General features: G+C 37.7%; 1 protein-coding gene across 14 annotated transcripts in view; it reads left to right on the top strand.

Annotated features, from left to right (window-relative positions):
* Positions 1-16,244, top strand: part of LOC127961469 (adhesion G protein-coupled receptor L3-like) — a 255,154-nt gene that overhangs the window by 87,924 nt on the left and 150,986 nt on the right. For all 14 annotated transcript variants that reach the window (XM_052560590.1, XM_052560585.1, XM_052560591.1 and 11 more), the window contains exon 3: positions 10,379-10,592. In XM_052560590.1, coding sequence (XP_052416550.1) covers positions 10,379-10,592 — 214 coding nt within the window. The remainder of the gene's footprint in view (positions 1-10,378; positions 10,593-16,244) is intronic.

Below are 16,244 nucleotides of genomic sequence, written 5' to 3' on the forward strand. Positions count from 1 at the left end.
CATATGACACCACGGGAATGTTCGGCCAGAAATTAAAATTACTTCAAACCCGTATGATTTTTGTTGGCATTTCTTGCATGGAACACTAAACAGCTCGAGCGTGCATGTGGTGAAATTTCAACAAAATTATATGATGTTGCTTGAAAAAAAAAAAAAAAGAAAAGAAAACATTGATTATCCAAAACAGATAAAAGTGAATCTTGCAGTATTTTATAACATTGGTTGTTGTACACATTATGGCAGTTTGGAAAGTGGTTGAATTGGGCAATGCTCTATTGCGTTTGGAAATAATTTAACACCTCAAATAAACGTAACTGAGAGTGTTAACAAAAGCAAACATGATGATAAAACACATTTGCTGAAGCAACCATGGCATTTTAGCTTGATTCTACAAGTCTCTAAGTTATTTTATCATGATTTTGTTTCTCGAGACAAGTTTTCACTTGGCATCTCAAAGGCATTGCTGCACCGGGCGCGCCACCGAGCAAGTTTACCATATTAGAAAAACCATACACATGGAGCTTATTGTGCGATTCAGACATGAATTTGTATTAGTTTAAATATCATGCACTATGGTAAAAGTAGTTTGAGCTCATTACAGAGTATTGTGCAAGGAACTGTATGCTTTTATCGATAATCTGCCCCTATAATCATAACTCGTGTGAAAATGATTAAAAGTTGTTTTCTTGCCAACAGTGCTCATTTCAGTAGAAAACTGCAGTGAACCTTATGTGCAGGCATGTTTTTGGGGTTGTGTTGATGAGAGCTTATAGTCACCACATGTATTAATCTCTTCCTTTAACCCTGTGCAGTCGATCCCTGCATACACGCGTGTTGAGACATCTTCTCCTAATAACCCCGAAAAGAACTTAAAGGAAAGCACTTCCATTCTCCTGAGGGAAGAAGGGAATACAAGGTGGTTAAAAAACCCTTGCAACTAAGTGATTGAAAATAGGTGACCCACAACTGGCACGCAGTCTAAAACACCCATGTATACTAGGATTTCACATGCTCTGTGGAGTGTTATTTTTATTTTGTCTCTGGATGGCGTGCATTTTTCTTTTCATCTGTAAATCTGCTGGGAAACTACTGCCGTGTTTTTGTGCCTGGATTTTTGTTCTCCTTTCATTTGTCTTTTTTTATTATTATTTTTTTCTTTTTTTAAATCAGGAGGGATATGTCTTGTGCCTACAGTCAACCCCCACCAGCCCTATTTCTATCCTCAAGCCTTCATCTTTCGCTCTCTCTGGGGATTCACTCTCTCTCATCTCTACAGGAAACACAGAGCGATTTATATTTATCTGTCTTTGTTTTCTAAATGGGTCAGATTGGCTTGTCAGTGGCACTGTGATTTTAAACAGCAGCCTTTAAATCAGCTCGAGAGAAAAGAGATGCATGTACGCATGAAATCATTTTTAATTTACGTGTTGGAATAATATCTGCTCTCCATTATGTAAGGAAATACAGGGACTTTGAGATGTAATTGGTATTAATTCATGTCTTTGTAACAGCAGGGATGCGAGGAAGGGTAAAAATACCAGCGGCATGATCAGTCAGCCAGAACAAACAGGGCAAAGATGTTTCTCATATATCCCAAATCAACCATGCGATTTAAATCTTAATTTTTATCTTCTGCCCACCTACTGAGGGTTACATCAGGTTACTTTCATTGTGTGTGTGTGTGTGTGTTAATTTATGCAGACTTTCTGTACGCGTACAGATTGTTGTTGTTGTGTTCAAACAGATAAAACATGATAAAACACACTTTAAATGAAACAAAATGAAATGTTGATGTTGATCCCATGGATAATTGCAAAACTCTAGCCTAAGTTATTATTAATTAAAACAAACAAAAACAATTCAAGTTTAAAATTTACAAGCAACATTTTCAAGTTTGGTGAAAGACTAAAATAACTAAAAACAAATAAACTGAAACTAAAGCCTATACAAATTAAAACACACACATAATCTAGAACTAATTTATACCTACATGACCTAAAAAAAAAAAAAAAAAAAAAAATATATATATATATATATATATATATATATATATATATATATATATATATATATATATATATATATATATATATATATATATAAAATAGTCTGAGTGATACTAAAATATCACTGAAAATATAAAAATAAATGGCCCTATGTAAAATTATGAACTGAGCTGATATGTAAAAAATAAAACAAATAAAACGAAAAGCAGTAACATCAACATTACTGAAACTTTAACTAAAAGGAAAATAGAAAATATAAAAAACAAAAACAAAAACTATTATAGTATCTCAGTGATTCTCAGATAACACTGCATAGCACTTCCTATGAACATAATGACCTAAGAATCGCACCTGCCCTTAATGATTTTTTTTTTCATGTTGCAATTTGTATATCCATCAAAGTAAACAAGAGCTGCTTTCACAGCACCAGCAGCATCAAACAGACCTGAACAGATTCCTGGGAATGAGTGACCGTTGACATCACGATGACATCACACACTTCAGAACAGTTTGACTTCATGCAAACCTGGAGTGAAGGCCGTTGAGCTCATGATTAATCACCAGTGAGATACCACAGGAGAGTCTGAAGACTGGACTGAATTCCTGTAACAGTGAACAATATTTTGAATTTATAAACTGTATCATGAGTTTCTGACCAAATGCAGAGGCAGCAGTAAGAAATGATGCGTATAGATCATGTAGTAGATGACCGCAATGGTATAACGCATACTGATTCTCACTTATCTGTGAAATTATGCACTAATGCAGTTTCTTTAGAATGTTACTAATATTTATACCTGTTACCAAGGCAACTAGAATTAGCATTCAACAAGCAGAACAATGGTTAACATACGATAATAAAATTATGCACAGTGTGATCTCGCATAACATTTGTTTAACTCTTCATATGCAAATGTATGTGTTTGTTATGTGCAGTTTTTCAGCTTTATTAATTTTAGTATTTCAGCATAAAAAAGTGTTTTATGTTTTATTTTTCATCTTATATTCATACAGTATGTCTGTGTCGTTTATATATATATATAAATGCATCCATTTAGCTATAATTTTATTTTCGTTTTATTAATTCTAGAACTTCAACTTTCACTGAGTAGTTCTGTCTTCAGAGTCATATTTGTGAATCAGACCACACTGGTCTCACTGCATGTTTGTGTGCAGCCTGCAAACACGGCACATTGGACAGACGTGTCTGTGCATTATTTACTGTCATTCTCAGTCATAACAATCATTTGTGTGTGTGTGTGTGTGTGTGTGTGTGTGTGTGTGTGTGTGAAGACTGAATGTAATGAGAGCTCTTACTGCATAACGCCTTTATGCACAAGTGTCTAAGCTTTAGTGGCTTTTGCGGTTAGCCGATATGCTTCATTGTGGCACAATTAGTGTTTAAAGCTTAATTTGGCTCACTTATGGTGCTTCCATTGTAAGTCTGCATGTGGAGAATGAAGCTTTCTTTCTCACTTTCTTTTTTGTCCGACACCTTGTGGAAAAGGGAAAAAAAAACATCTTTTCCTGTTGTTTGTTTGACCTCAATTAAACCCTCTGTTTTGTCAAGAGCTGTTAAAATCACAACAGCCTCAGAGCATTGAATGACTGTGTGTGTGAGAGAGAGAGCTGACAGCATTCCTGCAGTAATATGGTGGCAAAAGGATTTGCAAAGGGCAGAGAGAGAGAGAGAGAGAGGATGTGAGGGCAACTGCACAGGATGAAAGAAAGGGAAGTAGTGCTTGTCTGCTATGAGCCCTGAGCGTTCAGTGTTGCAGTGATGCTCTGAGACACACATATGAGATTATTACTGCGTGTGCCAAACATTGCTATTGGGTGAAGCTTTTGAAACCAGGAAAATTTATAATGTTTCTCTCCAAAACCACAAATATACACTCGTTTTAAAGGTTTAGTGTTGATTACATTTTTTGAAAGAAGTCTCTTCTGCTCACCAGGGCTGCATTTATTTACAAAAATACTGTTAAAACTAATTTTATTGCAATTTTAAAATAACAGTTTTCTATGTACATTTCTGTTAAAATTTAATTTATTCCTGTTGTCAAAGCTGGATTTTACTCCAGTTTTCAGTGTCACATGATAATTTTTTCACATATGTTTAGTTTTATTTTTTGTATTACATAATTTATGTTTAATGTTACACTTTTAATGGGTTTCATTTAAGAAATAAAAAAAATATATATTTAAAAATAAAATATAATAAACATTTAAATTCAGTATTTATTTTTTTTTGTGTGTGAAATTTACTAGCATTTTTTAACTGAAAATTAATTCTACGCATTAAAAAACAATCTACAAATTTTGCACCATTGAGATTTCAGAGTGGGTGTGGTCAAGCTGTTGTCCCGCCCAAGAAGACCCTAGCAACTCCCTGGTAACACCCCGACAGCCATCAAACACACTGTGGCGTGAAGGCAGAGCTTTGGACAGGCAAGCAGCTCCTTAAGTCATCTTCAGAGAGTCTAGTTCTGCTTGATAGATCTACAGGCTGATGTTCACTTACATATGCACTCGGCTCGTTTATGCGGAATCATATTTAAGAGTTAGGAATCTATGTTTAACACATAAATCCTCCTCCAGTGATGCGATCCTTTCAGCAGGTTACGCAGCATTTCATCAGACACAAACTGCTCCTTTTACTAAACACATCATCAAGTTCAGCATCTGAATCTCACAGCAGCATAAACACGATCCACATGCTCATTTAGATTTAACATAATAACAGTCGTAATACAAATTACATTTCTAAATTAACTTCGATTTAATGAAATTCATGATCATTACAGTCAAGATCTGTGTCGTCTATGTAAGGCCAAGCGCACACAAGACTGAAATGGTGTCTGATTTAAAAAAGCTTGTTTAACAGTGTGGAATAATTAAGATATTTATGAAATGCATTTAAAAGAAGTCTCTTCTGCTCACCAAGGCTGCATTTATTACTGCTTCAGTAAAATAATCAGTTGAAAGAAAAGCAAGCAACAGTAATTAGTGTCTGGATGTGCTGCTTAACATACACTGTTTTAAGAACAATCAAAAAAAGACAAGAAAATCTTTTTTTTTTTAACTTTGAAAAAGTCATAGAGTATTTTGTAATATAATAACACCTTCCTGGACAATACAGCTCGGAAAACTAAATAATCTTCGAAGCCTCATTTGCGAAATATTGTGCACAAACAAGTATAATTAAATATCATTTTAAAAATAAACACCAGCAATCATGAACATTAGAATAGAATAGAATAGAATAGAACAGGAATATTATATGGTTGTGCCAGTAGGTGGTGGCAAATTAAAGTTTCGAACCTTAAGTCATTGAACCATTCATTCAAATGATTCATTCAGAAACAACGATTCATTCAGGAAGAAACATGTGGCTGTCTTCATAAATGAGTCATTGAGTAATTCATTCAGTCGATTTGTGCGAAAACATTGAATCATTCAGGAGAATAACACTGTTCATTGGTTCTGATGTGGCTTTATCTGGAGATATTATTTTGACGGACCAAAATCACACTTAATAAATAGCAATACTCTGTCAAAAATGTAAGTTATTCAATATTACCTTTGTGTTTAACAGACTGTTGAATGAAAGCAATGTCACATGATCATGGGAACTGTGATTGCTTCTCAGAAACAAATCTTCATTGCTGATACTAACATGATGTTTTTGAAGTTGCTTATTTATGTACTTGTTCTGGCCAATCATATTCTGTTACACATTCTTGTCTCTGAGATATTGGGCCCTATTTTAACGATCTAAACCTTACATTTTTATATTTATGTAGCCTACACAATAATATTATTTTACACTGTAATCCTGTTGTTTTAATATTTGGCATGTTTGTGTGATGTGCATCCCTGTGTGTAATAAGCAAAGTCAACGTGCACTGTGGACTAGCACAGAGGTGCATTTTCTACCAACGCGCTCTTTAACAAAAAAATATTGTGCTATTGACTTTAGACTTTAGATCAGGTTTGAGTTGATCTATGGCCCAGTATATTTTCAGCTCCTTAAAATAGCAATGTGCCTAAACACAACTCTTTTTTAGACCAGCACGCCCATGGGCACACAGATGGGTGCAAATGCATTTGCTAATTAAACGACATGACGCTGGACAGGAAAATGCAAATGCTGCTTGACTGAAACTAGCAAACACACTTGTGCTGCGACTTGCGCCGCATTGTGCCGGATGTATCATAGAGCCCATTTCTTTATAACAGTATCCATTTTTTTTTTATGTAAGAGAGGGTGTGCCATTTGTGACTTGAATGTGTGAGACTTCCGGCGTTATTCACTTCCAGTTATTATAGCTCTACAAAAACAGTCCATATGCTGCTTTATATTGCAAGCTGCTAACATAACCCTAAACTTCACATAACAATGAGAGTGTACAAAGGAGAAGGGTGTGTGTGTGTGTGTGTGAAGGATTTATGTTCTGATGTCAGATTAAGCTCTTGATGTGTTCTTTTCTAAAGGTAAAAAGGTAAGAGCTTCATTGTCTTTGTCCGTCAGTCATGAATCAAAAGACAATGCAGAGAGACTCTTCAGACCGTGTTATCAGACCACTGAAGACCATCTGTCAACACACACACACACACACACACTAGCTCAGCATGGCTAATCCGTCAGCCTGATGTTTCTGACCTGTGTGTTTAGGCAGATTTTCTCTCTTTTGTGAGATTACGCTGGCCAGGCCCCATGGAATGTGTGTGTGTGTGTGTGTGTGTGTGTGTTTGAGCCCCCTGGCTTATGTTTTGATGTTAATGATGACTTTTAAATGTCAGAGCTGGCCAGGTATCAGGGTAAGGAAGAGAAGAGAAGAGCTTTGGTTTATAATGACCCTACAGACCTAAAACACACACATACACATATTTACATGACACATAAAAAAAATGACTATAAAATAAAAATAATCAATTAATAAGCAATGAAATTAATTAAATGTATAAAATGAATATATAATGTTGCAAAATATTTCCTTATTTTTTTTTTTTCACTTCTCATTCATCAAAGAATCCTAAAATAAAAATTGATTAGTTTCCACAAAAATATTGGGCAGAGTGTGTGAGTGAACGAATGTGTGAGTGAGTGAATGTGTGAGTGAGTGAGTGAGTGAATGTGTGAGTGAGCGAATGTGTGAGTGAGCGAATGTGTGAGTGAGTGAGTGAATGTGTGAGTGAGCGAATGTGTGAGTGAGTGTGCGTGTGTGTGTGTGAGTGAGTGAGTGAATGTGTGAGTGAGTGAGTCAGTGAGCAAATGTGTGGGTGAGTGTGCGTGTGTGTGTGTGAGTGAGTGAGTGAGTGAGCGAATGTGTGAGTGTGTAAGTGAGTGAGTGAGTGAGTGTGTGAGTGAGTGAGAGAGAGAGAGAGAGTGAGTGTGTGTGAGTGAGCGAATGCGTGAGTGAATGCGTGAGTGAGTGAGTGAGTTTGTGAGTGAGTGAGTGAGTGTGTGTAGGAGTGGATAAGTGAGTGAGTGTGTGTGTATGTGTGTGTTTGTGTGTGTGTGTGCTCCGCTGCGTCACGTCTCGTGGTTAATGATGTGTTCTCGGCAGGCGAGTGTTTGTTCATGCCAGTGTGAGAACAGTCTCACTGTAAATGCTGAGATTCACACTAAAGGTGCTGTACGGAAGCTGGAGGCCAATTAAAATAAAAGTCTGTGGCGTGCACTGGATCTGTGTGTGTGTGTCAGGACTTTTACTGTGGAGATCAGGTTTTGATGTCTGGGTTTAAATGCTTTCTGCATCTTGGTTTAGACTTAGAGTTTGACTTATTTCCACAGTTCTTTCTTATCACATAATAATTACTGCCATATGAGTTTGCCATATTACATGCTCTTGAGTGTTGCAGTAAAGACAAATGTTGATATATTGTTTAAGTTTATTAGTCTAATTACAAATCACACATCATTTTTTTTGAGAGAGACAGAGAGAGAGAAAGACAGAGATATCTGTTAGCTCAATTGTGGAAATCTACTTAACTAATATGTAATTCAATGGTTTTAATTTTATTTTTTTTATTTTAATGTATGCATATATACAATTTAACTTGTTTTATTTAAATAATTAATCACATACTGCTGTAATATTTAATTTCATTTAAAGAGGCTCTGAAATCCTTCATAATTAATTTTTATTGACCACAGTGTAATATGGTGACCAGTCACAGATGGAAACATTAGCCACATTTCCACTGTCAGTGGTCAGGGCCAGTGTGAGCTAGGGCTTTAAACGGGCCGGCTGGGGTCATAGCCTCGGGCCAGTAGCACGAGGCCAGAATAGCGGAGGGTTTCCACAGTCGAGCCTGAACCACCGCTGCGCGTCACTAAAACACGCCTCTCAGAACAAAGTCACGCAACCCCATCATTCACCAACAGAGAGAAGTTACCAGAAAACTAAGAAATAAGTCACTGGAACATGCGCGATCACATACGAACATGATAAAAGCGGCCGTTTGTTTGACTGCTTTGTTAAATATTCAAATTCAAAAGCATCAATGTTTTACTATAGAATAAGTGATATATTGATCATAATGAATGAATTTATCAGGACTCAAAATTAATCACACAGAAATACATTTATTTCTATTTTATTTATTTATTTTTAAAGATTTATTTATTTTTAATGCTTTTAACGAAAATAGCCTGCTTATTCAGTCGTGTCTGTTTCTGTTTATTTGTAGCCACAGTAGCCTATAAGTCACATTAAGAATGAATGATAATATCTCTATTTTTATAAAAGCTCCCAATCAAAAACATTATTATATTTGGTTGACATAGGCTACGTGGAGCTAAACTCTCGAGATGAGACGACAGATAAAATATATGTTACTAAATAAATACACAATTATGATAGAGAATAAGAAGCTCTCGTCTGATTTCTCCTGGTTGCATTTACCATGTTTACTATAGTAATGTTAATGTTTAGCGTGCATAGTCTTTTACATCGCTTATAAATATTTCTGCCTTGTTTAGTGATTATAATCCACATCGGATCAAGTTATTTCAAACACTCGCTGCTGACTAAGAGTGAAATTTGAGCTCAACTTATTTTAAAAAGTCTTTAAAGCTGGTGTTGTAGCTGTTATCTTTCTGAAATAATCTCCATGCTGATCTCCAGATGCGGAGAAAACTCCGCCTTTGTTCATAACCCCTCCTCTAGCCCCAGCTGGCCCGCTGTGGCCCAAGGTTTTCGTCGGACCAAAAAACCCTGGCCGTTGGCCCCGACGAGGCACGATCAAGCCCCGGAAGTGACAGTGGAAACACGACTGGCCCTGGCACGCACTAGCACACCAGCCTTTAGCCCGACAGTGGAAACACGGCTTTTGCCATCAAATGTGCATGAAGCAAACTTTTCTGAAACTAGTCTTTCTATCAGTTTCTATACCTATGTCTCACATAATGAATTCAATTGCTCACACATATAACTGAATGCTCTCTTACACACATATTCATGTATTTCTTCCAGTCTGTTCTGATTATTGTTGGTGGACTGTAAATACACAGACGTACACACACTTTTATTTGAAGGTAAATGGGAATATCAGACATGCCTGTGGGATCCATCAAATGCCCTGAGACTTTAAATCAAAATGTTGCTGTCTGTGCCAGGAGACTCTCAGCTCGTCCATCATCACAGCGAACCTCCAGATCCACACAGAAACACTCCAGTGACCACAGAATCAAGGTTTTACTGTCCCCTGAGCTGAACCTGTGGGCTTGAGCTGAACACAAGCTGAGCTTTAGTCCATCAGCTGGGACTAAACACTCTGATCTGGACAGATTTACAGCAGAGAAACAACCTTAGATCCTGTTATATGTGTTTCACTGAAGGATTCTCTGAACTGTTGTGCAATGCAGGGTTTCACACAATAATATATTTCTTATTCACTAATTATCTGCAATATGGTCTAACGTGCATTGAAATATGTTTTCCCCCCTCTTGTTTATTTAAATTTAAATGAAGTTTAAAGTTTATTATAGAATGTGCTTTATTCTCATTCATTTTATTTTATATTCATTAATGCTATTTGGCATGTGCAGAAATTGTAATTTATAAATCTAATATTGTAAAACCCAAATTGATCTACCACTAAAATGTACAAGCATTTTATTTATTTATTTATTTAGTTCACTTGTGGACTATATTCCAATAATCTAGTTTGTCACAGCTTTCGTATCTCATTCAAATGGTGCATCAATACATCATACATTTTTGTGTGTTTTCTTAAATTCCCTGTGTAACTGGTCACTTGCAGGATTGATTTTTTCTCTTAATTTTTGCTCAGTTCTGATGATAAAGAGCATGTAGCTTTTATTTTATTGTATTTTATTGATTGTCTCCTCTCTCTTTCTGTAGCATTCAGTCGTGCACCCGTGCCCATGGCGGTTGTTCGGCGGGAGTTGTCCTGTGAAAGTTACCCGATCGAGCTGCGCTGTCCCGGGACGGACGTCATCATGATCGAGAGTGCAAATTACGGCCGAACTGATGACAAAATCTGTGACGCTGACCCCGCTCAGATGGAGAACACACGCTGTTATTTACCTGATGCGTACAAGATCATGAGCCAGAGGTAAGACGCACAAGCACAATTAAACCAAAAACATACTTTATACACTACCAGTCAAGAGTTTGTAAAAGTTTAGATGTTTGAGTTTATGCTAACCTGTATTTATTTGATCAAAAATGCAGGACAAAAACAACAACATTGTGAACAATATCTTAAATATTATATTATATGATATATTAATGTGTTTCCACAAAAATGACAAAATTGAATGCATCCTGTTTCTGTGTGCTACTTATATAGCTTGCACTTTCTTGCCCAGCAACATATCAAAGTACAATTACACAGTACCTCTGCTCCCCCTCGGAGCAATCTGGGTTTAAGCGCACCACTCAAGAGCTCAGTGATGTAGGTAATAAGATATAGGATACCTTAGCAATCCTTAGGTCCATGAATCAAGCCTTCAGGGGTTTGAACCAACAACCTTTGGATTAGCTGCCGCTGCACCGCATGCTGTGTGTGTGATACACTGATGCAGATTTGGCTTATTAAAGCCTGCTGTGCTGCTCTCTCTTTTGGCTGCCATTTTCCCGGCCCTCCCTATCATTTTCCTCAGCATTTTATGAAGCCTGACACTCATCACACCTCGGTGGAGTGGAAGAGTCAGACAGCCCTGGAATCATAGCATAGTGTGTCTGTAATTGTTCCTGGGTGTATTCTCCATTCTGTTGCTGAAATAAATTAAAGCAGCTGCTCAGCCACACAGCATGGTAACAAACAGTAACCGTGTCCATCTAGTGCAGAACAATGACAGTATTCTCTGCAGCAAACCCCAAACCTCACATACATAATCTTGTTAAGTGTGGGGAATTCAAATGGAGAAGATTTCAGTAGGTCTGATAGAGTTTGATTTGGGTGTCTTAGAGTTTTGGTAATACTGTAGGGCTTCATTAGATAATAATACAGTATTAGTTTCAGTAGAGTGTGTCATGTAGAGTTACAGTAGAATTTGTCATGTGGAGTTTCAGAAGAATGCCACATAGAGTTCTGTAGAATGTGTCACAGAGTCTCAGTAGAGGGTCATGTCGAATTTTAGTAGAACGTATCACAGATTTTCAGTTGCAGTGTGTCAGATAGTTCCTTCAGAATGTCACAGAGTTTCAGTAGAATGTCACATAGTTTAATTACAATGTCACTGTAACGAATTAAATCAAACCTTCGTAATCATCAGGAAGAATGAGGCGGGAATGGGCAGACAATCAAATGATATTTTAATGACAAAAACAGCGCGTCAGCCCCTCACGGACGACTGATGCGCACAAATAAAAACCAAACACAACTAAAACCCAGGCCTGGTCCTCTCTCGTCCTTCACTGTCGTCGCTCCAGTTTTATATCCTTCCATCTCCTCCGTGGGACTCGAGACCGGTGGGTCGAGCAGGTGACCCTCATCTCCAATCACTCCACCGTGGCCCTATCCCGCCCCACTCGTCAAATACCCCCATCGCCCCTCGCAGGCCAGGGGGTACCCACAAGACTGCGCTCTACTTTCCCCACCCCCGCCATCCCTCCAGGGGGAACCGCACACGGTGACCTGCGGGAACTTGGGGGTAGGACAGACGAGGCAAGAGAAAAGGAGATGGAAGGAGGAGCGACAGAGACGAGAGAGGGGAGAGAGGAGGAAAAATTTCGGTTCCCAGACGAACTGCTGCTCGGTCCTCCACCAGCTGGTTGATCTCCTTCGAGGTGCCTGGATGGCCCTCGGCGGACGGCACGACACTCCTTCGCTGCCCGGTGGACAGTGACGGCTCCTCCGGTTTTGGGCAGCGGGCAGGAGTCCCCCGTTCCCTGCTCCTCCCCATTCTTGGTGGATGGCAGCAGGCTCCGGCCCCCTGGCGAACGGCGCCGACTCCTCCGCTCCCTCATGGATGGCAGCCGCCCCTCCACATCAAGGGTGGCCAGCAGCGAGCTCGTCCGTCCCCGGCAACTCACCCCAGCCCAGCGCCTCGAGCGTACATGGTGGCACACTTCCTTGCCTGCTCGATGGCACAGCGGATTCACCACAGCGGCGAGGGATCTTCAGCAGCACGTCCATCCTTCTCCTGGGCTTCGGCACCACTGTAACGATAAAACCTTCATAATTATCGGGAAGAAGGAGGCGGGAACCGGCGGACAATCAAATAAAGACTTTAATGACAAAATAAACACAAAACAGTGCAACAGCCCCTCGCGGACTACTGTCGCACACAAATAAAAAGCAAACACAAACTAAAGCCCAGGCCTGGTCCTCTCTCATCCTACACTGTCGTCGCTCCAGTCTTATATCCTTCCATCTCCTCCATGGGACTCGAGACCGGTAGGTCGAGCAGGTGTCGCTCATCTCCAATCACTCCACCGGCCTCACCTCGTTCCCACGGCTCTCGGCCCCGCCCCACTTGTCACAGTCACTTCATGAGTTAACATTAACATATAATAAACTGAGTGAAACTGTACTTGCTTCCGGCTTTGCTACCGTTCGGACGTTCTAGCTTACTGCTCTGCACTTTGCTTCTTATTTCTGTACTTTTCTCTGGTACTCAAATGGTTCAGATCATACTTTGAAGGGAGAGGCTATTATGTGAGTATAGGAGAGCATAAGTCTAAGTGGACGTCCATGACATGCGGAGTCCCACAAGGCTCAATTCTTGCACCACTCTTGTTTAGCCTGTATATGCTTCCACTAAGTCAAATAATGAGAAACATCCAAATTGCCTACCACAGCTATGCTAATGATACCCAGATTTACCTAGCCTTATCTCCAAATGACTACAGCCCCATTGACTCCCTCTGCCATTGCATTGACGAAATTAATAGTTGGATGTGCCAGAACTATCTTCAGTTAAATAAGGAAAAAACTGAAGTCATTGCATTTGGAAACAAAGATGAAGTGTTCAAGGTGAATGCATACCTTGACTCTAGGGGTCAAACAACTAAAAATCAAGTCAGGAATCTTGGTGTGATTCTGGAGACAGACCTTAGTTTCAGTAGTCATGTCAAAGCAGTAACTAAATCAGCATACTATCATTTAAAAAACATTGCAAGAATTAGATGTTTTGTTTCCAGTCAAGACTTGGAGAAACTTGTTCATGCCTTTATCACCAGCAGGGTGGACTATTGTAATGGGCTCCTCACTGACCTTCCAAAAAAGACCATTAGACAGCTGCAGCTCATCCAAAACGCTGCTGCCAGGATTTTGACTAGAACCAGAAAATCTGAGCATATCACACCAGTCCTCAGGTCCTTACACTGGCTTCCAGTTACATTTAGGATTGATTTGAAAGTACTTTTACTCACATATAAGTCACTAAACGACCTAGGACCGAAATATATTGCAGATATGTTCACTGAATATAAGCCTAACAGTGCACTCAGGTCACTAGGATCAAGTAAGTTAGAAATACCAAGGGTTCACACAAAACACTTTTTTATTTTTTTATAAGGAATCGTATTTTTAGCCCCCTTAGTCATAGATACATTCTGATCATTCAAAATTATATGAATACTTTCATTAGGATACTATAGATACTTTCATTATACTTCTGCATAATTTTAACATCTGAAAATGGCTTATCTTACTGCACTCTCCCCTATAAGTATTAGACATTAAATCTAATATTTTACAGCACAAATCTATGTTATATACTAATAAACATCTCATTTAGAACATTTATATTATTTCTTAACTATTTATAGGCCTACTATAAATATGGTTTTAATCAAATGTGTTATATATTACTAGCATCAAGACAAGTGATTATAATGGGAGATATACTTAAATCCAAGAATTAAAGTGTGACAAACTGCTAAATATTCTAAGTGATGATTTACCTGCTAGCTTGCAGGAGATTTGTATTCATGTTTTTCAGTGTTGAACTGCCTTTAGCAGACTCCCTTTGCTCCTTCTTTTTGTGACAACAATAGTGAATTTTATTCATTATTATTTTTGTAAAGGGACAATCTACATTAATTAACATGAGTAAACAAGTCTACTGTGTAAATGTGCCAGATTTAGTCAGGGTAATTTTCATCTGAAGTCCCTGCCAGGTTGATGGTAAGAACTAGCCTATAATCCACGAACACACAAGGCAGAAACAAACAAACATATTTCAAAAACCAGAATACAAAAAAAAAAAAAAAAAAAATATATATATATATATATATATATATATATATATATATATATATATGCAAAAATGAATCCAAACATTAATGTTTTCATTTTTTTCAACTAATTCATAAATTAACAATTTTATTTCCTTTTTTTAAATTGTACTTTGCTCAATTGTGTCTTCAGAAATTGATCATTTGAAAAAAATAAATTCGAAACAATTTTCACTTTTTCTATTTTTTATTTTTTTTATCTTACAGTATGTGCTGTGGGCTGTACCATTAGTGCGGGGGTGTGCGCAGACTGTTTCACAAACACTTAACGTGGCTAAATGTATCCTAATAAAACAGTGACACTGGAGGACACACCTTATTAATAATAAACATATATGCTATTATTTACAGACAAGCAGAATAGCCCATAATATGGAAGCAAATTATGCTAAAATGCACATTGTGTGTCAGAATATGAATGCAAGTTTCATGTGAAGCAATTTCCTCGCATAGAAAATTGTGCCACACACACATAATGACCAGAGTCATTGACTAAAGATTTATCCATAAACATCAGTCACAGAAATCCATTTATATCTCTGTGTAATGTTTGAACTGTAAAAGCTACATTTGATTATAAATGTTCATAAAATATTTGCATATCGTTTTTTTCAGCAGGCAACAATACATTATCTGCACGCTAATAACATAGGCCTACCTGGACATTTATTTAAACAATTATCTTTTTTTTTCTATACTTCTATTTAAAAAAAAATATATATTCCTTTTATATATATATATATATATATATATATATATATATATATATATATATATATATATATATATATATATATATATTAGTGTTATATTACATCCCTACTGTGTTATTCCTATGTATGTCTGCACTGTGTTGTACTTTCTTCTACACTGGAAGCTTCTGTCGTTGAGTCAAATTCCTTGTATGTGTAAACATACTTGGTAATAAAGCTGTTTTTCTGATTCTGATTATCACAAATTATGTAACTTGGCGGCAGCTGATGCCACTGCTACTTCCAAAGTCCCGCAAGTCTGTGGCAGGCAGCAACGGCCGTGGCCATGGAAAGTGTCAGCAGAGCATAGCAAATTACTATAGGCTATAATGTTTTTCAAATGTAGATTTTACAGTTCAAACATAACGCTGACGAGATATAGCCTATGTAGACAGATTTCCGTGGCTGGTGTTTATGAATAAAGCTTTAGCCTATGTTAATAATGTTTAGTGAGTTTGGTCATTTAAAAACTGTTTAATGCATAAGCCACGTTAAACATTTTCCATTGGAGGAAAACCTTAACGCATAACCAGGGGCGTAGCAGCCATTTTAAAAGTGGGGGGGACAGCTGTATGGTGATTTGACCCAAAGCTGATGTTCATAATAAATTCTAAATAGAATACCATTTGGCATTTTACTTTTTCAAATTTGGGAACATGACATGATAGCTTACAGGAACCTATTTTTGTTAAATCATACTCGAAATTAAAAAATACTGCAGGACTTTGAGACCAATGGGAGACCATCTATAATTTTTTTTTATGAAA

The sequence above is a fragment of the Carassius gibelio genome, chromosome B7, assembly GCF_023724105.1.
Source record: "Carassius gibelio isolate Cgi1373 ecotype wild population from Czech Republic chromosome B7, carGib1.2-hapl.c, whole genome shotgun sequence".
In the NCBI taxonomy this organism is placed as follows: Eukaryota; Metazoa; Chordata; class Actinopteri; order Cypriniformes; family Cyprinidae; genus Carassius; species Carassius gibelio.